The following is a 24,395-nucleotide window of genomic DNA, read 5'->3' as shown; positions in this document are numbered from 1 at the left end:
CAGGTTCACACCAAATCACTGGAGACTTTGAACCCTCATCGTCGCCAGGACATTTTGAGACACTACCCGCTCCCCACCAACCATACAAATTTCGAATGTTACTGTATACTAAAATATCACCAATATGTATGGAAGGTTAATGCGGAAATTTACTTCCGAGATCAATTTACAGGACCCGTGGCCTCTTACCAACGCTTTTCCTCAACTTTCGCCATAAACTTCGTGGTCTACTAGAAAGAGTGTATGTTATTTAACAACAGTTGAAATTCCATGGTCCTATTTATTATTTACTTTGTTCTTCCGTCCAACTTTTAACACAATATTTGGATCTTCAAATTTCAAGAGTATATCACCAGCCTGAGATACAACATCAGCGGGGGCACCAGCAATAGAGCTCAATCCGCTTCAAGTTAAAAGCAAGCTCGGAATTCCCAAAGACACCAGCTTTCCAATCATTTCAATTTTAGTCCTAATGACTGAAGGATTGGAAATTGAATGATCACCTTAAAGGATAGATCTGGCGCCGGATTGCCTGGCTTTATCTTCTTGACGAAGCTCATTCAGCAAATTCTGGGCATTCAAAAATCCCTGCTCTAAAGCCCCATCGATGAAAGCGCGCCACCCGTTGGCCCAATCCGCAGAGGCGAAGAAAACATTATTATGTCGACTTTGCAATTCATCTTGGTACTTAGTCATAAATCCTAGTGGCCAAAAACAGGGGCCTGCCTGAGAATATGGATATGTGTTCCAATTGTGGAAACCCTTTCAGAAGCGACGTTAGAAAACAGATGTAGGGCAGGGAGTCGGGAGGAAAACACCGAGGTAACATACAAGTTTTTTGACTTCCATTGGATGAAAGTTTTGTAGCGCACTCAAAACTTTTGAGGGATCTCACTCAGGAACGAAGTGAGGTCTCTCATCTGTACCAAAGCAAACTAGATGGGCGTCGCCACTGGGAAGAACCCCATCTCTGTATGCATACAGGATATTGTTTGGGTAGCAAAATCCATTCCAAGATGCCATTCCGGGTCCCTTGACCACTGCGTGGATCTTGGTCATGTAGTTGATGTGACCAGCTTCAACTGCCTCCTGACGAAGGGGCGACAGGGAAGGTTCGAAGTTAAGATGCTTCAAGACATTCAAGGGCACTGCGCAGATGACTTTGCGCGCTCGATAAACGCGCCCATCCCGTGTTGAGACGTGAATAATCAGTAGGTTAAATCAAGCAAACCCCCAATGGTCATCACTGACGACTTTAACATAGCTCTAGGACTCGCAGAGCTCGCCTCCGCATATCCAACCTGTGGTGGGCAGTATCACTTTGCATTCATGCTTTCGACGCTAAATAATCGCGCTTTCGCCGCATTCGTCACTGGCTGGCTGAGTATACTCGCTTGGATCTTGTGCACTGCGGCATCCACAATCTACCTCGGCTCGTTTTAAGATCCTCAACTACGCAAATTGACATGTACTGATTTCCACAACCGCAAATGTTTGCTTATCTAGCAGCAGCGTATAATGAAGACTATACCCCTTCGGCATGGCAGATATGGCTCATATATGTTGCTAAAATTACGGCATGCGCTGCAATTCTTTGCTTTCTGTCGTCCTTAATACCACTACTGGAAAAGGCTTTCTTTTTCTGTAGCCTGATCGGCTTTGTAGTGTTTTTTTTATAACTGTTTTGGCGATAACAAGCCACACACATAGTGCGTATACAGTACTTGCCGATATCAATACGAAAGTGGTTGAGTGATGGCGTGGCATTCATGATATCGTGTGGAACCACCATATATGCTTTCATTGGTACTGACAGCGCAATACACATTTCTGAGGTATGTCAGTCATGACAGTTTAGCCTTTCTTCTGCATATTAATGGAGATTTGCAGGAAGTACCAAAGCCAACAAAGACTGTACCTCAAACAATGTGTTTGACTATGATTATTGGGAATTTAACTTCAATTCCTTGGGCATTAAGCTTTCTCTTTGCCGGTGGTGACCTTGAAGCCCTTGGAAGCTCTACGCAACCTATTATGCTGCTATTTCAACAGGCTACACAGAACTCTGCCACCTCTACGCTCTTCAAATGCTGGCTAATAGTCATCTACTTTGGAGCGACACTGAGTTGTTTAGCAGCGACCGGACGCCAGACCTGGGCTTTCGCTCGCGACAATGGTCTCCCGTTTTCCACTTGGAACGCGATCGTTCACGATAAATTACGGATGCCCGTTAACGCAACCATTATATGCACAATTGTCATCTCGCTTTATGGTATTATCTATGTGGGATCTACTACGGCCTTTAGCAGTTTTATATCGGCTTCGATTCTCGTGATGAATGTTTCTTATGCCATTCCTCAAGGTATTGCTTTGTTCCGCGGTCGGCAAAGAGTCATAACCAGAGGCCAATTTCGGCTCGGGGCATTTGGTTACTTCGTAAATGGCTTCACCGTTGCGTGGGTTACTATGTATGTTGCTTTCTTCCGTTTTCCATTTCAATATCCTACCACGTTTCAAAGCATGAACTATGTCAGCGTTGTCGCAGCTGGTATCATTTTCATTGTTAGTGGACTCTGGTTGGGAGGGAAAAGAAGGACATTCACTCGTCCCGTGAGTCCAGTATCATGTTTCATTTCCTGCTTTTTGAAAGATACTGATGCGAAATCACAGGGTATTGCCCAGCTTTCTTATTGAGTTGAGTTCTTGTAGGGTTCAATAAGTTGTTCCATACATACTAGTATCTGGCGTTTGAGATAATGAGGGCTCTTGATGACCGGTAGAACAAAGCTTTATAGCTTTATGCAAACACATCCATACATGGTGGTTAATATTGAAATTTCGCTGTGCTCAAGACTATCCTCGTCCTCCAGGCGTATCTCAATGCTCATCCTGGGTTCCCTAGCTCCATGGTGCAGCTTAGTATAACGATTGCAATTCCTCTATTCGCGAGATAACCGAAAATAGATAACCGAGAATATCGCAAAGAACTGTCGGAAGGGCCTTAATCCGCATCTCACCGGGATTAAGATGATTGCCAACGATGAGGCTTTGCCAATTGTGCTCGGTGGACCGGAGGGCCCGTCAGAAAAAATCCAAAAATGACCGTCTTGTCGAATTCCAGGGGCTCTTCAAGGGAATTAAATTGGAATATGAAATCTTCGATTACGAATTTGAGGTCGATTAAGGTGAAGGCCCCGATATTGAGGGTGATGATGCAACGGGTGGACCCATGGATGACTTGCTTAGGGTACTTGAGAGAACATACGGCGATGGACGTGCTGACCATTTTTGGGACTCGGTGGAGGAGAGGGAATATGCAGACAGTTGTTCAGAACAATTTCAATACTGGATGAGCATTCTATGATATCCTTCGGGTCTATTTCGAATACAATAATGATTTCACTTCCAATTGCAGGAAGCGTGGTCATCTTTTGAATACCCCCTACATGTCAGACTACAATAGCGGCAGACCCAATATCGCTTGAAAGTGATAACATTCTTTGATTTTCCAGATATAATCAGTTGCACATGTCACAAGTTGAAATGAACATACATAGTAATCCTAAGGTTAGTCCTCCTGGGATGTCGATGTAAATGATGCATCATCCATTATGGATACTTTGGCGGTTCTTTCAATCTACATAAACTGCTCTCAAACCCGATCCAAAGGCTTAAAAGACGGAGGTCGCACCAAATCAGGATAATCCATTCTCGCCGCAGACTTCAAGAACCTCGAATTTTGAGGATGCGCTTCCGTGCTGTCAGAGAGGAGGAATGCCATCGGAAATCCAATATCAAACTCATAAGCCCCCTCAATATGATCAATATCTTGCTGTTCAAGCTGTAGCTCCAAGGCCTTAATATTGCCATGCAAGTGCTCAACCTTCCGTCCACCAACAATGGGCGACACATAGGGGAACTTGTGCATAACATAAGCCAACGCCACACTTGTGATAGTGCTATTATGGCGAGTAGCAATCTTCTCCAATACTTTCGATACTTCGATATCAATCTCCCGTGTCGCGACTTGTCGGCCTGGGTTCCCGTTTTTATCCAGCTCTTCACGCTGCGCGACTGTTTTGAAGGCTCCGCTGCCGAGTGATCCCCATGGACATAGACCCATGCCTTCGGCGGCGCACATGGGGATTATATCGCGTTCGAAGTCACGGCGTGCGGCGTTCCATTGGCCTTGGTAGACGGAGAAGGGTCGTAGGCCATTGTCTCGGGCGTCTTGAAACTCGGTTAGAATAATTGGTGTACTAATATTAGTCTGTGGGGCACCTTACATTGATTGGCTTTGCTCACGACCCAAGCGGGAGTGTCGCTGATTCCTAGGTAAAGTACTTTGCCGGAGGTGACGAGGTGGTTGAGTGAGGTCATCACCTCCTCGACAGAAGTACTCCAGTCCCACCAGTGGACGTAAAGCTAGATTGTTTTGTCAGAAATTTTCTTGCTGGTAGAATTTTGTATCCAGAATTCATGAACAACCATCGAAAATTTTGATTCAAGCTTACCAGATCAATATAATCCGTTCTTAACTTCCGCAAGCTCGCCTCCACAGAAGTTTTCAAGCTCTTTGCATTGTTTCCAATATAGTTGGCCTGAATCTTACTTTTATCATGCAGAACGTATGGAGACGTGTATTTGGTGGCTAGGATAATCTCGTCTCGCACTCCGCGCTTTTCCATCCACTCACCAACCCAGGCTTCGGATTCTTCATCTTGATAATTGTTCGAACTGTTAGAAAACAATACTTAGTAATTTGAGCTTCGGTAAGCGTTATTGATATTTGAGGAGGCGGTATACACACGTGTCAATGAAATTGCCTCCATTGTCATAGAAAGTGTCCATAATGTTGAAAGATGTCTCCTTGTCACACTCGCCCATTCTTTCCTTCCTGAGTGACATATAAGCTTTGGTTCGTGGTACACCAATTGAATAATTGAAACTTACCAAGCATCGCCAAAGTTCATTGCACCGAGACAGAGCGGACTCACCTTGACCGCAGCCGTAGGGGCTAGGAGGCGATAACGGCCAAGATGCGACTTGGGAGCAGCAGCGGCAGCCCACATTATGTTGGATTATTTTTGGTTGTTGGGTATTAGTTGAGGGATGGTAATATCGTATTCAAAAGCCAAGTTTGATCTTGACTTCCAAAAATTCGTGGCAAGGATGTGCCTTTTTATGGTTGTCTGCGATCAAGATTTATGCAGGATCATGATGCAAGTGGGAATATGACGAACATGCGGAACACACGACACCTTGTTAACCTGCACAGATCCCTCAAAAGCTGCAGAACCACTATTCTCTACTGCTAATCCAATAATTTCAGACACATTTAACTTAACCCCGCCGCTAACTCCACTGGGATCGGCGTTATGACATCGGATTTATGAAATTTATGACAAACTGTCTGTGCTGACATGCGGGGAGCGGTTTAGCGGAAGTATACCCATTATCTCCGAGATTAAGGCCATCCTCAAGCGCCTAGGTTTATTGTATGTAGATATCCTAAAATTTTATTTATAAATGCAGGAGGCCTCAAAAATGGTACAGGATTGCGATTGCCTATGCCTTAAACCCGGTATGGCTTATGTGATGGGGTATTTATTCGTGACTACTATACAGTCTCAGAAGGCAACATTTGAACACGCGACAGCCCATGTTCTCGTCTCAGAGTCCTGGATCAATGATTTCCATTCTAATTATCTATGACAAATTCAAGTTCTGAGGTCCCTCTGAAGCATCTCTTCTGTTTAGTCCTAGCTTCTTTCATCTCCTTGACCCAACCCTTCAGAATAGATGCCCTATCGACAAGAGCGACAGTAAATAGTATCCCTATCTTTTGCATTATTCCGTCCCAATCTGGAACAAAATCCTCAACATTCTTGCGGCACGTGAGCTTTGTTGTCCGTGTGGCATAGACGATGGGGATGCCTTTCCCTACAGTGAAACCGGGTGCGATCATTCACTATCTTTTTTGCCGCAAGGGAAGAGACCCGGAAGAGACCCCTGTTGAATTAAAAAGCTGTCAGCAGCACTGGACTATAGATCTTTGGACATACAGTAGATACAATAGGGAAGCGTAAACACGGCAGCACAGCAATTCTACTGTTGGAAGTTCAAGTTCACGCCGTTTTGAGGTCCACTGGTGATTTTTGAATCGTTCTCAGAGCGGCGTAGAAGTCAAGATAATATTTCTAGCTATTTAGTACCCTTCGTATGCCATATTTTCCAAATCCAACTTGTCAAGTAGTAATCAGGTTGGTTGTATTTTCCTCCAGGGAATACAAAATACCCTAAGCTAATGCCCCTATGTACATTGAAGTGCTGGATGCTTAATTGAACATTGACCGACGAAGTGACCTTGATGTACCATAGTAAGAACGCTTGCTGATTGTCCTTTCGGAATGGTGATATACTAGATATCTGGAGGTAGTTTTAGCCAAGACCGTGACCATGAAAAATGTACTACTAGTAGCATCTCGTTATTCAAGTTTATACCGACTACTTAGTAGTATGTAGTGACGGATGTACCACCAGTACGACAGCGTCCGGGGCCCATTGGAATGAATACCCTTCTGTCGCTTAATCTTAGTTTAAGGTTTTTCATAAATCATGTGAATCTAGGCAGAGCTGACATCTATTATCTTGATCAGAAGGAATACGAGGATTATATATCTGTTATCTTCTTACCACTCTCTTCGGTCGCCCATGCGCCCTTTCGGGTTGGGGAGCTCAGCACACCTGATCAACCTAGCGAAGGTGATGAGAATGACTCGCGGAATTTGTTGCACGCTTTGGGCACATCTGTGTCAGCTGGGGGTATTGGGCGCTCGATGCACATAATGCATTTAGGAGGATTTAAGGGATATGGGCCGGTTGGGGACGGATGGGTTTGGGAGACGGTGGGATGAAAATACCGCTTGGACAATTTTCGGGCTGTTGGCTTGAGAGAGGGGACTCACTTGACTTCGACTCGTATTATAGGCAAATTTTTTCAGGTGATTATGAAGAATCGTTGATATTATCAGGGTTCACCACGCCTATACAATGGGCGAGTTGATTGGTGATGGTGGCTGTAGATCGGGTCTAATAGTGGGGTCACTGCGGGTTGATGGGCAGTCAATAGGTGCCCTCGGCACCAATAATTGGAGCACGCTTTGCCAAGCTTTAAGGGATCGCTCTTGCAGGGTGAAGAAGTATGTATTGTTAAGTTTGCACGGAGCTCTGGTAAATTATTTATTGCCCTTCTTTCATCCTTCATTTTCCTATATCGTAATTATGGCTCGCTGCTTTGTGAGCACTGGGTTAAATTAATGAAATACTAAATGTCTTGGGGAACTCGGGCTTGGGGACTGATGCCGAGCTCCTTGGGCATTTGAGACGTTTTGCAGCTGAGTATTTACCTAGCAGTTATTGCGAGTAAGTTATTGGAAAAAGCCAAAGAAGTGAAGTTTTTTTTTGTATGTAAGCAGCAACAATATTGAAGGAAGGAAATGACTTGTTCCAAAGGGATAGGAGATATTTGGGGAATTGTTCTTATCTCTGCTCAGCCCAAAGTCCCATAATGATATTGATGGATACAGCGACCGGCTTAGCTTGACCAATATACACATAAGTAGAACAAGGATAGCCCAGTATGCAGCTATTATGAAGCATGGTTAACGATATCCTCATACCTTCATCGCCTTGGGAAGCCTAAGCGGGCGCGCAGTGATAAAAGCAGCGAGCCTTGTGATGTGGTTGAAAGATCTCCTAGCTAGGATGTCTGCAGATCTACATGTGTGCATGTCTTCTTACGGATTACATAGTTTGCAAAAGAAATAATTCGCGCTCAGGGTCCATGATGGGTACTTAGCTTCCTGGGCCTCTCCCATCCGCTCTATCTACAGCGTCTAATTCGTTCGTTTATTCAGCATGTATGGAAAATTGAACAAATGGTGGAGTATTATAGCTCACTTTCAATTTCAGTCAAAGCAGTCACTAAATTCAGGAACATAAACAATACCCCCCCTGAGAAATTTCCCCGTCGGACGCTTTATACTCATCGTGATATTTCTCCGTCGGGTGCTTTGTACTCATCTTTGACCGGTGTCTAAGACTTTTTGTTCTATTCAAATGTTTGACTGTGCTTTTTAGTATCTTTTTACAACTTGAACTATCTCCTTTCTCCTCCCCTTTTTCACGAAACCCATCCCCTTCTCGGCATGATGGTGTGGGGATGGCTTACCAGGTGCCTGCCAGGGTTTAGCATCATCTCATTAGCCCTTCTACTAATATGCGCCTTTTCTGATTTCCTGAACTCCCCACTTTGGAAGAGAACTTTACCACCATGGGCTCTTCAACCGTTTCAGACAGGGTGGTGGGCAGGACTCAACCTGGCGCAGAGTCTCTTTGTGGTATATGCGCTCATCCTTCACTTGCAAATGTTCAGCTTCACTATTCGTCTAGCATGGTCGTTTCTTCGAATGACCACCAAGACAAAGGAAGCGCTTCAAAGGCGAGCGATCTCAAGACCTTCCTTTTCACCTTCTCAATCTACTTCAGATGAAGGATACGATAGTCATCCACGGTCGCCAGTTTCTCTTCCATCTCCGATTCCGTTTGATAAGAAGTTTGATTATCTCACAACAGAGACAGAAATAGTCGGGGATGAACTTGTTCACGCTATAATTTTACCGAATTATTGCGAAGACATCCATACGTTGGAGACAACGATCAGGGTATTGGCTAGTCACCCTAGGGCCAAATCCCGATATGAGGTGAGTCCACGCGATCTTCAAGGTTTAATCGAGAACTATTCTGACATAGAATGCGGATTTAGGTATACTTGGCTATGGAACAAAAGGAAACTACCTCGCTCGATAAAGCTGCGCATCTCGTATCCATATTCGAACAGACCTTCCTCCATGTCCGCCCAACGTTTCACCCGTCTGGAATACAAGGAGAGATCGCGGGAAAGAGTTCAAATGTGGCATTTGCCGCAAATAGAATTGTGGAATTTCATCACGAGGAACTCAAAGTAGACTCCTGCAATGTGATGGTTACAGTTATGGATGGTACGTAGACTGATCATGCAAATATGCGGTGACATGGCTAACTTCCTATGGTAGCGGATACTCATCTCTCACCTGATTACTTCACAGAAATTCGCCGCTCACATTACCAACACATCGAAGAAGCCGATCGCGCAATCTACTGTTGTCCTATTATATTTGATCGAAATTCGCACGAAACTCCAGTCTTAGTACGATGCGCCGATTTGCTCTGGGGCTTCGCTGGCATCTCAACTATGTATCCTGGAACTCTTATTTCAATTCCCACGTCTGTATATTCTCTACCTCTCACTCTTGCACAGAAGGTAGGAGGATGGGACAGCGATCCAACGGCAATCGGAGAGGATATGCATATGCTTCTCAAGTGTTACTTCGAGACGGCTGGCAATCTTATCTCCCGGGTGATATACATACCAGCTAGCCAGTGCAATGTATCCGGAGATGGAAGTCCTGGTTGGAGAGGGGTTCTGAGCACCTGTATTGCTCGATATCGTCAGGCGCTCCGACACATGTGGGGAGCTTTGGACTCGGGTTTCGCAGCGCGACGAACCCTCGGGTACCTCCGTTTTAATCAAGGATGCTCATTTCTGAGCCCAAGACATTTTGCCCTCTTACATCTCCTCTGGGAAGCGCATTTCCTGCCATGTCACGGAGTTATCATGATGATTTTTTCTGTTTTGTATACAGCTTTAACACCTACTGTACAGCTGCACCCGACGTTGGCAGGCGTCTTCTTCGTGAACGATATACTTCGAACGGGATCATTCATTGGAATGAACGTCTGTATAGCATTGTATGAGCGATGGCACACGCTTTGCCTTAACTCGCGAATGCAAGACATGCACGAAGCGAATCTGCTGGATACGGGCTTTTCTCGACGTGTTTGGTACAAACCGCAACATCTTTTGGAGAAGATTTGCTTCCCGATTGCGGGAACGCTCTATGGTGCCATTCCGGCCTTCCACGCCGTATTTCTTCACTTTTGGACCGATCGGTTGGTATACCGAGTCAGCAAGAAGCCAACTTTCACCTTGGAGGCTGCGGGTTTGGCATGAACGGCATCATAATTTTGTCCCTAGATATCGGCATTTCTTTTGAGGCGAATTGACTTTAAGTTGGTGATCGTCTATATGCTTTCCTTTTTTGTTGCTTGATTTCATGAAGTTTCTTTTTCTAGTATATCCTACCATACCAGTTAATATCGCTGGGGTAATGTGTAATGAGAACGATAACAGCTTCGGCGCGAGGGTGACATTTGGAGAGTTTTGATTGGTTGTCGGGTCCGTGAACTCCACTTTCTCCAACTTGTTGGAGTCACTGGGGTAGTACTGGGGACTATCAAGAACCCTGCAACACAATATAAATCATCTCCAAAGCTTCTTCGCAATTATAACTGTCTACACTGTATCTAAACCTATTCACACAATGGCACCAACACGTCGAGTTGCAGTAATCCAGTGGCACATCAAGGTAACAAACACTCTCTGAAGCAATCCAAAACTTGCTTTCGGCCTCTTTGTCTATGACGCAAGGCAAAACCCAAAACTAACAGTCGGCTTCAGGAGCTCGCGATTGAAGAGAACCACAGCACAGCATGCGATTACATTCGAAATGCAGCATCCCAGGGGGCTGAACTGGCTGTCTTACCCGAGTATGTATTTTCCAAGCAACAGAAGAAAAGAATACACAACTAACACTGATTGCCAGGTACCACCTAAGCGGTTGGGTGCCGACAGATCCCCGCTGGGCAGAACAAGCAGGCCAATCTGCGAAATACCTTTCAAACTATCAATCCCTCGCAAAGGAGCTGAACATCTGTCTGGTTCCAGGGACCATTATCGAAAAGCATGAAGGACCAAATGGGTCAACTCTGTATTATAATACGGCATACTTTATTTCCAACGATGGTAGCATCCTCGGCAGATACCGCAAGAAGAACATTTGGCATCCCGAGCGACCACATCTCACCTCTTCGGGGCTGGAGAGCCACGCAGCTATTGATACGCCGATAGGTCGGGTCGGCATGCTTATCTGCTGGGACCTAGCATTCCCGGAAGCTTTCCGGGAATTAATTGCGGATGGGGCGGAAATAGTCATCATCCCTACATTCTGTATGGCACCCATGTTCTTACAGTTTCTTGTTTCATACATCCTTGTTGTTTCGCTAGACTAATTTATTTATTAGGGACACCACGTGATGCATCTCCTGAAGCATTGAAGCAAAACCCTGACTCGGAGGCTCTGTTTCTCTCTTCAACTTTGACTGCTCGTTGTTATGAGAACACCTGCGGCATTATTTTTGTGAATGCGGCTGGTCCGGCTGCTGATTTCCTGGGCATGTCACAGGTTACCCTGCCGCTTGTGGGACCGGTAGCTAAGATGGGTAGTGAGGAAGGCTTACTCGTCGCTGATATGGATTTGGGAGTGTTGGATATTGCGGAGAAAAACTATAAGGTTCGAGAGGATATTCGGAAAGAGGGCTGGCACTATGTCTACCGTCATACGTCGAGCGAATGATTGTATGCTTTATGCTGGCGTCCTCTTTTGTGTACATATTTTGTATAAACTGATATTTGCTCCATTGTCTTCTTTGGTCGTTGATTGTCTGGAGCTCGTAGAAGTAACTTCAAATTGGGATATCTTTGGAATTGGAGAAATAGTAGAAGTATGAATATTGAGTGAGCTTTGCGTAGGTAACCCTGGTATGGACTATTGCTCAGCCCAGGGATCTCTCCTTGGCCAGCATCCCTTTCGTGGCGTCAAAGCAGCATGTTCCCTTTGGTCACGCAGGGTTGGGTTCCGTAAAGCGTTCGACAACTTGCCTCTGAGGAGAGTTTAGCCTTAGTAATTTCCCAGTAGCGGAGGCTTTTTCAATCCCACTTACAGGATCTTATTTGTGTGACGAATATCTTGTACATATTCATCCGACTCTGAATATTCTTGGTTCTCTTCTTCTCCCTTGAAAGTTTTCCATTCTTCATTCGGGTCCGAGTCTTCGGGGATGATAACTTGATATGGCCCGTCAGAAGCATCATTCGAAACGATAAGCGCCACTATATCAAGCAGTCAGTCGATATCGCTGTTTGAACTGAATTCAGCGATTCGTACTGTTTTTCGCAGCATCTATTAGTGCTGAGAGGCTATTTCGCAATTCCATTTCCAAGCTCGGCGCTTTCTTTAATCGATGATCTAGGGACAAGACTTTAGTCGGTCCATGACGAGCACCAATTTCTAGCGTCCAAAGCTCAAACTGGTAATATTCAAGTCGAGGTTTGGAATAGCGTCCCGAGTTGTAATTTTTGTTGCTCAATATCCCAACCAGCTCACCAAACTGGCGAGAACAGGCTGTTGCCAATGAGTGTATGGACTCAGCATCAGGTTCAACTACGGGGTAGCAAGGGTTTACCTGTAAACTGTCAAATATAAATTATCATTCCGAGGCCTTGCAGACAAGGTTTTAAATTGTGTAACTGTGTACTTTGACTGGCGTCAACGTGGGATTTAATATCGCGATGCAAAGATGTCAGTCGCTACGCATGGTTTTGCATTTCCTACACTTCTCTATATCAAGGCAATCAAGGCAATCATGACTTGAGATGAACTGGATATTCAACGGCATTATCCAACATTTGATTGCTCCAGTCACAACATACCTTGCTATCTGTTCTTACCCGTCAAAGCCCACCCATTCTTCAATGGGGAGGTTGGGATGGCCTAACCACTATGGGGACGCTCCGCCTCATCATGTACAGTAAATAAGTAGTTTACTTTCTATAATTGATTTATTGAATTATTATCAGATTCGTATTTTGGATTAGACAGAAGGAAGAAAAAGGAAAAGGAAAAGGAAAACCGGGGTATCGAACAAGAAGAAATAAGCCAGTACATGATATGAGTATGATTCGAATCATAGTAATGGACAAGATAGTGTTAGGCAGACCGAATCGCCTTGCCTGTATCTTCCATGACTGGCCTCTAATATCGTTTTATTCAAATTTAAATATTGTAGCTGATCCTCATTAGTATCAGTATCAGTATCAGTATCAAATGGAAATGAAAATGAAAATGAAAATGAAAATGAAAACCGTGAAAATGGTGCGTAGATCGAAAGAACTAGAAAAGATAACAGCCCATAGAAAAAGATCATATCATCGTGACAAGTGGGTATGAGAACAAGTAATCCTGTCGAAGAAAAGGAAAATGGGAAAGTAGAAAAATAAATAGCAACGCATATGAATCAAAGCTGATGAAGCAAACTTCCCTCCGCAAAGGGGCTTTGAGGAGACATATCGAGCATGGGACGGGTAGCGTTTCGGTCCCCTGTCGCTACGCCGTGACCGATAGGTACTCCTGCGCCAGTTGATGCATACCCATTACTTGCTAACAGACTATTTGGCAAGAATGGCACAGCCGGGGAACTGGGGCTCGCGCCGGCAGAACTAGTGCCTGGTCTAGGTTGTGAAGCGTGTCGTACGCTGCGGATTGTATTTGCGCGTGTTCGGATCTGAGGCACGGGAGGGATGTCGGTGACTTGCGCTTGTGCAGGTGCAGGTGCGGGTGGACGTCGCCATGTAGCTGCTGGGGGTATTGACATGCAGCTTGGGGTTAGCTCGGGGCCTGTAGCGGCTTCGATTAGGGGCATTCCCGAGTCGACGGTTACGCCGCGGCCTTTGCGGATATGTTGGGGTGCTTCTTTGAAGACCGGTGTTAGGTCGATGAGAGGTTTATTTGATTGTTTTATTGACTTTGTGCGCGTTATTAGGGTACTTGTAGGCGGGGCGATGGTGGGAGATTGTATTTGTTCTTCGTTTAATAGGCCCTCTGGGTTGAAGGGATCCTGATTCGCTCGCTTTTCGTTCTCTTGTCGCTCGCGCATTGCGCGGTGTCGTTGTGTGTAGCTTCGTCCTAGGAGTCCTGTGGGCGAAAATGTTTCTTCTTCTATTTCTTCCGGGGTGATGCCTTTCACTAGTGGACCGTCGTCGGAAGTGTCTGAGGTATGTGTGTTGATTGCACGGAGTTCGGGGAATTGCCTGCTTGGTGGTGGTCTATGTTCTCTTGTGGATTGTTTGCGGGAGAACGCATCTTTCAAGGCTGAGGAACGGGTCTGGTCCATCGATGGTCGCATTCTTGATCCTGGGTCTGTGGGACCTGGGATACGGTTCAGTAGGTGGGAATCGGTTGATATCCCTTGCGATCCATTTTCGGTTGGGTAGTGTTTCGTATGAGGGGATTCACTCTCGAAGGACTGCAGGGCTCCCAGTGTATGCACTAAATACCAGCTGCGCCACTGCTGGACGATATTGTACCATTTATCGGCATTATTCCGATCACTTGTGGAGAAGAAATGTACAAAGTTCTCAGTTGACAGGAACATAGAAGACTTCTCTTGACTTTTAATAGCAAAGCAAATCTTCTTGGGAGGTTTGATTTCCTTTGTCATGGCCCGTGGATTTGGTGAATAGATGTCAAAGTCGGAGAGATGGCATATACTTGTATGATCCTTTGAGTTTTCCTTCTTGGAGATCACAATCTGGCCATCCGGACGTAGAGTCACGTAGCGTTTGTCCCATTTGCGAGGTCGCTGGGAGTGATAAAGGTATACGGTTGTTTCAGCAGGTTTCTCACTTGGGACTTTTTGGGCATCTACTTGATCCAAAGCATCGATGCTGGAAGGAGGAATAATTATGAGGCGGTTATCGCCATCGTGCGCCCATGAGTTCATCACATCCCGAACATGCTCATACCGTCGTAAAGGTCTCTGCAGGCCGACTTGGTGAAATGATTCGATCAGAATGAATTTCTCCGGATCAATATCAGAATGGAGCTGTTCAGATGCGGACAAAAGTAGATCTGAGACTAGCGTTGAGGGAGTGATGGGCATATAAAGAGTAACATCACTATACTGCAATAGCACATAGCGCTCTCCAGCATTAACAGCTGAGATGGGGGCATCTGTCCCGGGGACTATCCCTCCGCCTCCCACGCCGATATACCTTGGGACTGGCTGTTCTTTTGCGCTTGATTCTTTGGTTCGGGATAACTTCACTTTCTGGAGAAATGACTTGCGCTCGCCTGTATTTACTGAGGGATTCGATCTAGGGCGATGACCTCGAAGTGATTTCATTGGCGACGACGATTCCTCAGATGGACTTGGAGCAGGTTGAGAAGAAAAAGATGAACCATTGGGTATTTTCGTCACGGCCGAGAACTTCGAGAGTCCCGAGCCTCCAGTCAACTGCTCCATCGCATCCAGTCTATGTTTCTCCCTTAATGTCTCCTCTTGTGCAGTGGAAACTATCCTAGGCATTGGCGGAGCAAGAACCGGTTGAGCACGTGCCTGATCTGAAACCGCGTTCTTTCCCGTGCGGGTGTTGCCGTTACTCGCGGTGGGGGGTCGATTTCGACGATATCTCGACATACTTCTTGCAATTGAGGGATTGGCATTAGGATTAGGTTCACTTGAGCAAGCACTACTTTGCGATCTGCCTGGACGGGTGTTTGTGTTTGTCATTGCGGCCCCGCATCCTAGATCGGTTGCAGCGCGAGACCCTTCCCGCGTCGAGCGATACCGAGAGGGTTTGCGCGAGGCTGGCTGTGTCACGAACGTCGCTGTGTGTGTCTCCATGGTTGTGGAGGGAGAGTTTGTCTTTGTTGACAGGACCCCCTGGAGGGTCCAGGTAGACAAATACTGCTTCTGGAGACTTTTTTTTGGTGTTTTGTTTTTGGGGGGGGGGCTTGGCTTTTCGCGTAGCAATCAAATAAAATGAAAAAAAAATAGATCCCTTGTCCTTGTCTTGTCGGGGTTAAGCGCTGGAAGCGGGTAAGGGTAGGGGGTCAGTGCATTGTAAACCAGGCGCGATCAATGATCAATGATATGAGGGAACATGGAGGGAGTGTGGCTGGGAGAACCCGGAAGGGGGGAGAGGGGGAAAGGAAGGAAAAGAAAAGATCGAAACATAAGAAATGAGATAGATCGCACGGAAGCAACCCAAGGGAATCAGGGAAATTAAAAGGCAAATTTTCCCATGCGCCAAGGCACTGGGCTTGAACTAGAACACCAGAACTCACTGGATACACGATCAAACACGTTGGTTTCGCAATGGTCCTGTACGTACTAGTGAGGCGCAAAGTTAAAATGGCGAGTACAAAGTACACGAGGTGGATGTGTGGAGGTTATGTGGATGTGAGTTTAATAGAGGGAGACTTTAATGTTGAAGTCCTCAAGTGCTGAGGTGGAAGAGTTCATGTTTGTGGAGCGGGAAGACGTTTCCGGTTAATAGTCGTGTTCAGGTACCACGACAATTTAACACTATTCATGATTTATTATTTATCTACTCTCTTTACTGCAGATGAGAAAAGGGAAATGAAGGAGTCGATCAAGTCGATCGATTGCATATCTCAGGGTCAGGGACTGGATCCACTGTGCGCTCCACATACACTAACATAAGGTACCTAAGTGGGGGATCGACCAGGACTTTCTACCGGATTATTAGTAACTTTACCTTTCTGGTATTTTATGGATGTTATAAATATGTAAAGATTCTAATATTTTCAAATATTCAAGTTAAATTCAAGCGTGGATACACGTGGGTACCTGTCTCAGCACTAACTTTCTACATCACTAGTGTTGTTTAGTAAATGTATGTCTAGGACGCAAAGGGATACATCTTTTTATTAATAAATTTCGATTTGCGAAGAAAATTTTGATGATCTTGAACAGCAAGAGCTAGGTAATATATCCTACTTCCGGTAAGCCTCAAGCTCACGTTTCCTACATCATAGTCAGTCCATCTCAATCCCATCCAATAGATAGCAAAGCAAGCAAAGAAAGAATACTCACCACCAAGCCTCAAAATCAACAGTCCTCACATCAATCCCCAACTCCTTCAACACCTTAGTCGACAAATGAGTATCATACGGTCGCTGAACACTAGCGTTCGGATCGTTGCCCTCCTTATTCGCAATCATCCCATCCAACGGATATCCCAAAATCGACCCAAACTTCTCACAGATCTGATACTTGGTCATCCGGTCCTCGGAACTAAAATGCAGAATATGCGGCAACTCCTTCAACCGATGCTTTTCCTTGATATACTTAATCACTATATCCCGACAAATACGCGCAACATCTTCAGTATTAGTAGGATATCTCAGAGCCCAGTCATCCATCTTCACACCTGCAGCTGGATCTTGGCATTTCAACACAGAATCGACGAGCGTGTTAACCGCACTTTCGGAATTCGCTTTCGCCGTTCCGTATAGCACTGGTACGCGGAGGACGACGCCGAGACCGGAGTCTTTGAATGCGTCTAGCACTGCGATCTCGCCGTCACGCTTTAGTGTGCCGTAGAGGTTTGGCGGGTTGGTTTTGGAGTCGACTTCGTAGGGGCTTTCTCCTTGTGTTCCGGGGAAGACGTAGTCGGTTGAAATGTAGATTAGGAATGTGCCGCGGGAGGCGCACTCTTCTGCTAGGACGCGAGTGGCGTCGACGTTGATCTTGCGGGCTTCATCGGGGTTTTTGTCACATAGGTCTGGGAATCGGTTTGCGGCGCCTGGACTGTCAGTGGTGGAATCGAATCATTATAATGATTTTGATTGGATATGAGGGGTAGCTCACAATGCACGACGATCTGTGGTCTGGTTTTATGTTAGTGTTTGTTATTTTTGAGGGTAATTATAGCTACTAGTAGTTTTATCATCATTGGTACTTACTTCACCTCATCCAGGAGGTTCTTGACCTCCTCCGACTTTGCTAGGTCCGCTTTCAGGATAGTGGGGGGAGCAGCTCTCGAGTATCCTTGTCCTACCACTAGAACTCCGGAGCGCTGGAAGATGTTGAAGACCTGGCGACCGAGAAGGCCAGTGGCACCAGTGACGAGAACAATTGAAGTCATGTTCAATGTTTAATGTTCAGGTATTAGGAGGTGAGGTTAATGCCAATGTCTGATTTCGGTGAGAAATTCCATTTGAGCTTGGTGACTGGCGGGGCTTTGCATGACGTAACTGACTCTCGTGTCCTGATTTGGCTGCAAATGGAGATTGTTTACTAGTACTTCATATACTATGTAGGATGGATTGAATTCATTTATTATATGTAAAAGATAGAAATATATATAATCAATTCTGAGTTGTAAAGAGGGATTTAGGTATGTTTTAGGCATTGTGGAATATTTGTAGCTTGGCTGCAGTGTTATGGACGTGAATTAGCTTATTTAAAGTTGGGAGCTTACTGCTACAATGCGGCTGATATTAATTGAGTACTTACTTAGTTATCCTTCATCCTTTGTATTGCTTTCTAGCGCAATAGAGCTTCGTGCTTTTTATTTATGGCGAGATTATATGTTATGGTCACGCAACATATGCTTTATATATTAGGTGGATCTTATACAGGTTCAAGCTGTTATTGTTATAATTATTCAAATTACTCGCAAATCTCTAATTATTTAAGTAGAAAAGACGATGTGTTCAGTGCTTGCTAATATCAGAGCCTATTAAAATCAATATGAGTATTCATATATGCCAGCATTGATCGAATTCATATTTCCGAGTGCAGGTCTCCGTGTTCGGTGTCAATTCCCGGAATGCTACATGCTCAGTGGCTACGGAAATCATAAGAAGATCAAGGAATAGTGTATCTCGGCCATTTAATATTGAATTCCGAGTCTTAGGACACTTAATTGCAAAATCCTAGCAAAATAACCTCGCAGTAGCCTAGGGAATACTATCTACGGCTAAACCTCGCGGCTCAACGTTGAACCCGACCAAAGCTTAATTAGTACGTGACAAAGTGCCTAATATAGGATAATTTGACTGTTCACAGTAGTAGAGTCCCATCCAATAGAATTGAAATAGATTCCCCTTCAAGTCCAGATGTCAACAACCGACACCCCCGGGATTAAAAGCCGAAAATCACCGACCGTAAGCATCAATCAATCATAAGCCTTCTTCCGTCGGGGGTAGATCGGAACGGGATCTCCACTCTTCAATTTCGTTGACCGGATAATAATCCTCACAGAATTTATCTTCAGCCGTTCCCTCCTCTCTCCAGTGCTCTTGCTCTTTTCCCCAATTACATACCCTCCCCCCTCCCCTCCACTCCAATCATGTCTGGTGCGAGGAACCTCTCAGCTGCCCTGCGCCGCACAAGACTCCCACGCCCCCGCATTCTCGCCCGTCCTATCCTCTCAACATCACCATGTGCGACCGCGACCGCAACCACCCTGCGAAGCTTCAGCGCTAGCTCCCTTCGCGCCGATACAAAGCAAATCAAATACACAAGCGACGCTTACCCCAATATCAAGCGGGATCCTAAATTCGCTGAGATCTCCACTGACGATGTGAAGTTCTTCAAGGAGCTGCTGGGTTCCGAATCCGCTGTCATTGATGGTGTTACGACCGATGCGACCGATGATCTGGAGCCTTTTAACAGCGATTGGATGCGCAAGTACCGTGGTCATACCCGTTTGGTTTTGAAGCCTGGTAGCACGGAGGAGGTTAGCAAGGTGTTGAAGTACTGCAATGACCGCAAACTGGCTGTTGTGCCTCAGGGTGGAAATACTGGTCTTGTCGGTGGTTCGGTGCCTGTATTCGATGAGATTGTCGTCAATACTTCTCGCATGAACAAGATTCGCTCTTTTGATAAGGCTTCTGGAGTACTTGTTGCTGATGCTGGTGTTATTCTTGAGACTGCTGATTCATACCTTGCTGAGCGGGAGCATCTTTTTCCCCTTGATCTTGGCGCGAAGGGTTCCTGCCATATTGGAGGTAATGTATCTACCAATGCGGGTGGCTTGCGTTTGCTCCGTTATGGTAGTCTGCATGGAACTGTGCTGGGTCTTGAGGCGGTCCTGCCGGACGGGACTATTGTTGAGTCGCTCTCTACTCTGCGCAAGAACAACACCGGTTATGATCTGAAGCAGCTCTTCATTGGTTCCGAGGGTACGATTGGTCTTGTCACTGCTGTCTCTATCATTTGTCCTCCCCGTCCTAAGGCTGTAAATGTTGCGTACTTTGGTCTCGAGAGCTTCGAGCAGGTGCAACAGGCTTATCTGGCCGCGAAGGGACAGCTTTCCGAGATTCTCTCTGCGTTTGAGCTGATGGATGGCCGGAGTCAGGGTCTTGTCATTGAATCTACTGGTAACAAGCACCCTCTTGAGGGAGAGTATCCATTCTACTGCTTGATCGAGACTAGTGGATCGAACTCTGAACACGATATGGCTAAGCTGGAGTCATTCTTGGAGAATGTCATGGGCGAAGGTATCGTTGCTGATGGTGTTTTGGCTCAGGATGAGACTCAGTTCCAGGCTCTTTGGCGCTGGCGCGAGGGTATTACCGAGGCTTTGAGCCATCTCGGCGGTACATACAAGTATGATGTGTCTATTCCGCTCTCTGAGCTGTATCAGCTTGTTGAGGACTGCAAGGCTCGTCTGACAGAGAAGGGCTTTGTCGGAGATGATGAATCCTTCCCTGTTCGTGCTGTTGTCGGTTATGGGCACATGGGTGACTCTAATTTGCACTTGAATGTCGCTGTTCGTCAATACAACAAGGAGGTCGAGAAGGCTATCGAGCCTTGGGTGTATGAGTGGATTCAGAAGCGTAATGGAAGTATTAGTGCTGAGCATGGTATGGGTGTTGCTAAGAAGGACTATATTGGCTACAGCCAGAATGAGACTATGGTCAAGTTGATGAAGCAGTTGAAGGATCTTTATGACCCTGTGAGTATTTCCTTTTTCTTGTTATTGAACTTTTTTCATCGTGATCGTCATACTAATTTTTATTTTCTGGTAGAATGGTATCATGAACCCTTACAAGTACATCTAAAATAAGTCTGGGATATAGTTTTCTGTCTTGATCTTGAGCGTGTTTTCGTTTAGTGTACAAATACCTAAATAAATAGAGAAACATTATAAACTTTTCGAGCTACCTAGGCAACTGCCACACCTAACTTAGATGGAAATAATTAACTAATAGTTCCCCCTACGTAGTATATAGTCTATGTACAATCACACTCAAATCCTGTTGTCAACATCCCTTCATCCATCTAACTATTTTATTGAATAGAATAATGGAATACGAATCCCGTGACCCAGCCCTTGCATATCCACTAGTCCCAGATAGGCATAATATATCCCCACATTGCTGCCTAACCTGTCAGGTGTCACCCGTTGCCATGCGAGACGGAGCTTTTGTTTGGCCTGGACAATGCGCATTAAGGCTCCACCCCTTTACCTGATTTCCTTCTTTTGTTTGTCAATTGCTGTCCCGGTTTCTGAGCTTAACAATTACAGCTCTTAGCTCAACTAATTCGTCTGTGGATGAACCTGGTTAATTTCGTTGCAGCTAGTCCTGTCCGATCGGAAAAGTGAACGTTGAGACCGAGATCATTGCGCAATTATGGCGGAGGATATGGCGAGTCATTATCAAGTGATGGAGGAGTTGGGAAGTGAGTATTCGCATTCGCATTTCTGCATGGAATAATGTACATGTACTGATCCGATCCGTTCTTTGTTTACAGGTGGAAGTTTCGGAACCGTTTACAAGGCAATTGATAAAACTACAGGTGAAATTGTCGCAATCAAACATGTATGCATTTATCCATGTCCTCCAATCTCACGTTTGAAGAAACCACCCGATTGACACCGTTTGCTTTAGATCGATCTCGAGTCCAGCGAAGATGATATTCAGGAGATTCAGCAGGAGATTTCTGTTCTGGCTACCTGCGCCAGTGCGTTTGTTACACAATACAAAGCAAGTTTCCTCAAGGGGCATAAGCTGTGGATTGTCATGGAGTATCTCGGTGGAGGATCATGTTTGGACCTGGTACGTTAAATCCCTGTCCCCTACTCCTGGTCCCCATTTGCAAGGCGATGCGAGACGAGGCAATTGCTAACCCTCCCCTCTCTCTCGCTGCAGTTAAAACCCGGTGTTTTCAACGAAGCCCACGTGGCAATCGTTTGCCAACAGCTCCTCCTCGGTCTCGATTATCTTCACAGCGAAGGAAAAATCCACCGCGACGTCAAAGCAGCTAATGTCCTCTTATCGCATACGGGAAAAGTCAAACTTGCAGACTTCGGTGTCGCGGCTCAACTCGTCAATATTAAATCTCAGCGAAATACTTTCGTCGGTACACCGTTCTGGATGGCGCCGGAGGTTATCCAGCAGGCTGGATATGATTTCAAGGCTGATATTTGGTCGTTGGGTATTACTGCTATTGAAATGATTAATGGCGAGCCTCCGCATGCGGCTACGCATCCGATGAAGGTGTTGTTTCTTATTCCGAAGAATTCGGCGCCGAGGTTGGAGGGTCCGGAGTATAGTAGTACTTTCAAGGACTTTATTGCTCAGTGTCTTACTAAGGACCCTGAGAGACGGCCTAGTGCAAAGGAGTTACTGCGGCATAAGTTTATTCGAAATGCGGGTAAGACTGAGGCTTTGCAGGAGTTAATTCATCGGAAGCAAGATTTCGATGCTGGGAGGGGAGTTACGAAGGATGTCAAGTACTATGCTGAGTCGCTGTATGTTGAGTTCTCTTGCGGAAGGTTGGGGGTCTATTTGCTAACGTGATTTTCTTAGGAATACCATCACCAAGCCCCCCACCGAAGAAGACGATGAAGACTGGGTGTTCGATACCGTTAAGGCTCCTAGTATGTGGGTGCCAAAGGGGACGGATTGGAGTACACTCGATGAGGAGTGGGAAGAGCAAGATCCAAGCCAACTCATGGAAGATATGCACATCTCACAACCTGAAGTCTCGCAACCATCGCAACCACCCCCCCCACCAAAACACCAAGCCAACTCCACAGTCCGACGAACAACAAATGCCGAACGATCCCCATCTATCCGTCGAGCAAACACAAAGCGCCGATCAAGCGGTGTCAAGCAGCCCTTAGGCCTCGATCTTAGCTACGGAAACACACCATCCACAGTCCGCCAATTCCGCCGCGTCTCAGACAGAGTACCCAGCACTGAGAACTCACATATCAAGCCCCCTCCAGGCTTTGATGAGAACACCAGTCCAAAGGTCTCTTCCACCGAGACTACTAGCAAAGAAGCGCAAATAGGTCGCCGAGCCTACAGTCGCGCAGTCGGACTTTCCTGTCAAGAAGTCCTTGCTACGACTGGAGATGGTGAAAAGAGGGAAGCTATCTCTCGACTAGCTGAGGCATGGAGTGATCTTGAAATGGTTGATCCGGAAGGTCTATATCATATTGTTCGCATTATGAATGAGAGACTCCAGGCTGATGCGAAATTATCAACGCTTATTCCTGCTTCGCCTCCTCAGCCGGACTCGCCTGGTCGTCCGCGTCTTATGCTAGCGCAGAATAATCCTCATCTTAAAAGTCATCGACGACGACAATCGAGTATTGTTGAGCCTCAACCTCCCTCTCCTCTTTCAAATCTGCCGGGACAGAATCCGTCGGGGATGGAACATACGAAGCAGTTGTCTGATGTTCTTTACTCGCGATGGGCTGAAGGGCTCCGCAATCGATGGGGAATTTAAAATGTTCCCTTTTACACCATCCCATATCATCATCCTCCTCACCTTCTTCTCCTCTTCTTTTCCCTCTTCTCCCACCCTTCTACAATCCCACTTCCTTCGGTGTCTTCTGCGTTCGTTAATAGACTACCCGCTGTATAACCCTTACGCGTTCTGTCCGAGTTTTGCTCCTCGCTTGCATCTTGGTGTCCATTCTTTCTTGCTCTTGCTCTTGCTCTTCTCCTTTCTTCATTCTGTCATTTGCTATGCCACGGTTTCACGAGTCCCGGAGTTCCGATCATCTGGTGTAATATTTCTGGTACCTCTGTCTATTTTTCTCCCCTATGGAAATATTTTATGGGGTTCTTTTCTTCTCCTCATCCGTTGTCTGTTGGTATTGGATTGGATTGCATCCGATACAGCACAGTACCTTGACACGGTCTTCGCTATAGATAGCTTTTTTCTTGTCGGATTGTCATTTATTTGCATCTGTATCAACTTGGATGTTGTTTGTTACCTACCCCTTGTACATGTCCCCTGCTTGCATTTTGTCTGCAAGGGGTTTGATAGGTGCAATATGTATGAAGATCTCTGTGATGAGAGTCAAAATGGAAATATTGGTTTATTGAGATAAGATTGAGATTTGTCTTTGTGTAGTAATTGTAGAGTATTTTCCGAAATCGGTGTACTTGTTAATGTTGCCCTCGTTTAGCTTCAAGTTCTCAAAGCCATGGATCATAGCCCCCGCGATTCTCGTACTATGAAATACATATGTGCTTACCCTGTGTGTTCCTATGCGCCGCGTGGCAGTGCTTAGGGCCATAAACCGGTCTTTGGGCCGGATGCTGGTATAACATTCA

The 24,395-nt window shown here is 45.8% G+C and overlaps 10 protein-coding genes across 10 annotated transcripts; 5 read left to right on the top strand and 5 right to left on the bottom strand.

Annotated features, from left to right (window-relative positions):
• Positions 1-504: 504 nt before the first annotated feature.
• N7478_007512 (uncharacterized protein) lies at positions 505-696 on the bottom strand (the record flags this gene model as incomplete). The annotated part of the gene is made up of 1 exon (XM_056923726.1): positions 505-696. The coding sequence occupies one exon, from the start codon at positions 694-696 to the stop codon at positions 505-507; it is 192 nt and encodes a 63-aa protein (XP_056776452.1).
• Positions 697-1,926: 1,230 nt separating this feature from the next.
• N7478_007511 (uncharacterized protein) lies at positions 1,927-2,780 on the top strand (the record flags this gene model as incomplete). The annotated part of the gene is made up of 3 exons (XM_056923725.1): positions 1,927-2,468; positions 2,520-2,610; positions 2,739-2,780. 3 exons carry the CDS (start codon positions 1,927-1,929, stop codon positions 2,778-2,780), a joined length of 675 nt encoding a protein of 224 aa, XP_056776451.1.
• Positions 2,781-3,652: 872 nt separating this feature from the next.
• Positions 3,653-5,072, bottom strand: N7478_007510 (aldo/keto reductase; the record flags this gene model as incomplete). Its single annotated transcript, XM_056923724.1, has 5 exons — positions 3,653-4,230; positions 4,287-4,425; positions 4,515-4,737; positions 4,811-4,897; positions 4,954-5,072. The coding sequence occupies 5 exons, from the start codon at positions 5,070-5,072 to the stop codon at positions 3,653-3,655; spliced, it is 1,146 nt and encodes a 381-aa protein (XP_056776450.1).
• Positions 5,073-8,839: 3,767 nt separating this feature from the next.
• Positions 8,840-10,114, top strand: N7478_007509 (glycosyltransferase family 2 protein; the record flags this gene model as incomplete). Its single annotated transcript, XM_056923723.1, has 2 exons — positions 8,840-9,062; positions 9,117-10,114. 2 exons carry the CDS (start codon positions 8,840-8,842, stop codon positions 10,112-10,114), a joined length of 1,221 nt encoding a protein of 406 aa, XP_056776449.1.
• Positions 10,115-10,484: 370 nt separating this feature from the next.
• Positions 10,485-11,576, top strand: N7478_007508 (carbon-nitrogen hydrolase family protein; the record flags this gene model as incomplete). The annotated part of the gene is made up of 4 exons (XM_056923722.1): positions 10,485-10,529; positions 10,622-10,710; positions 10,767-11,170; positions 11,245-11,576. 4 exons carry the CDS (start codon positions 10,485-10,487, stop codon positions 11,574-11,576), a joined length of 870 nt encoding a protein of 289 aa, XP_056776448.1.
• A 192-nt stretch (positions 11,577-11,768) lies between these two features.
• N7478_007507 (uncharacterized protein) lies at positions 11,769-12,216 on the bottom strand (the record flags this gene model as incomplete). The annotated part of the gene is made up of 3 exons (XM_056923721.1): positions 11,769-11,883; positions 11,944-12,112; positions 12,168-12,216. 3 exons carry the CDS (start codon positions 12,214-12,216, stop codon positions 11,769-11,771), a joined length of 333 nt encoding a protein of 110 aa, XP_056776447.1.
• A 1,080-nt stretch (positions 12,217-13,296) lies between these two features.
• N7478_007506 (uncharacterized protein) lies at positions 13,297-15,684 on the bottom strand (the record flags this gene model as incomplete). Its single annotated transcript, XM_056923720.1, has 1 exon — positions 13,297-15,684. One exon carries the CDS (start codon positions 15,682-15,684, stop codon positions 13,297-13,299), a length of 2,388 nt encoding a protein of 795 aa, XP_056776446.1.
• Positions 15,685-16,799: 1,115 nt separating this feature from the next.
• On the bottom strand, positions 16,800-17,953 carry N7478_007505 (dTDP-4-dehydrorhamnose reductase family protein; the record flags this gene model as incomplete). Its single annotated transcript, XM_056923719.1, has 4 exons — positions 16,800-16,830; positions 16,900-17,611; positions 17,677-17,696; positions 17,772-17,953. 4 exons carry the CDS (start codon positions 17,951-17,953, stop codon positions 16,800-16,802), a joined length of 945 nt encoding a protein of 314 aa, XP_056776445.1.
• A 1,209-nt stretch (positions 17,954-19,162) lies between these two features.
• Positions 19,163-20,879, top strand: N7478_007504 (FAD-binding oxidoreductase; the record flags this gene model as incomplete). Its single annotated transcript, XM_056923718.1, has 2 exons — positions 19,163-20,773; positions 20,847-20,879. The coding sequence occupies 2 exons, from the start codon at positions 19,163-19,165 to the stop codon at positions 20,877-20,879; spliced, it is 1,644 nt and encodes a 547-aa protein (XP_056776444.1).
• A 573-nt stretch (positions 20,880-21,452) lies between these two features.
• On the top strand, positions 21,453-23,559 carry N7478_007503 (STE20 family serine/threonine-protein kinase; the record flags this gene model as incomplete). The annotated part of the gene is made up of 5 exons (XM_056923717.1): positions 21,453-21,501; positions 21,574-21,641; positions 21,711-21,878; positions 21,972-22,573; positions 22,632-23,559. 5 exons carry the CDS (start codon positions 21,453-21,455, stop codon positions 23,557-23,559), a joined length of 1,815 nt encoding a protein of 604 aa, XP_056776443.1.
• Between the last annotated feature and the right edge of the window lie 836 nt (positions 23,560-24,395).

Source organism: Penicillium angulare, assembly GCF_028827245.1.
Source record: "Penicillium angulare strain IBT 27051 chromosome Unknown utg000005l_segment0_segment0, whole genome shotgun sequence".
NCBI classification, from domain to species: domain Eukaryota; kingdom Fungi; phylum Ascomycota; class Eurotiomycetes; order Eurotiales; family Aspergillaceae; genus Penicillium; species Penicillium angulare.
This window is presented reverse-complemented; position numbering and strand designations above follow the sequence as displayed.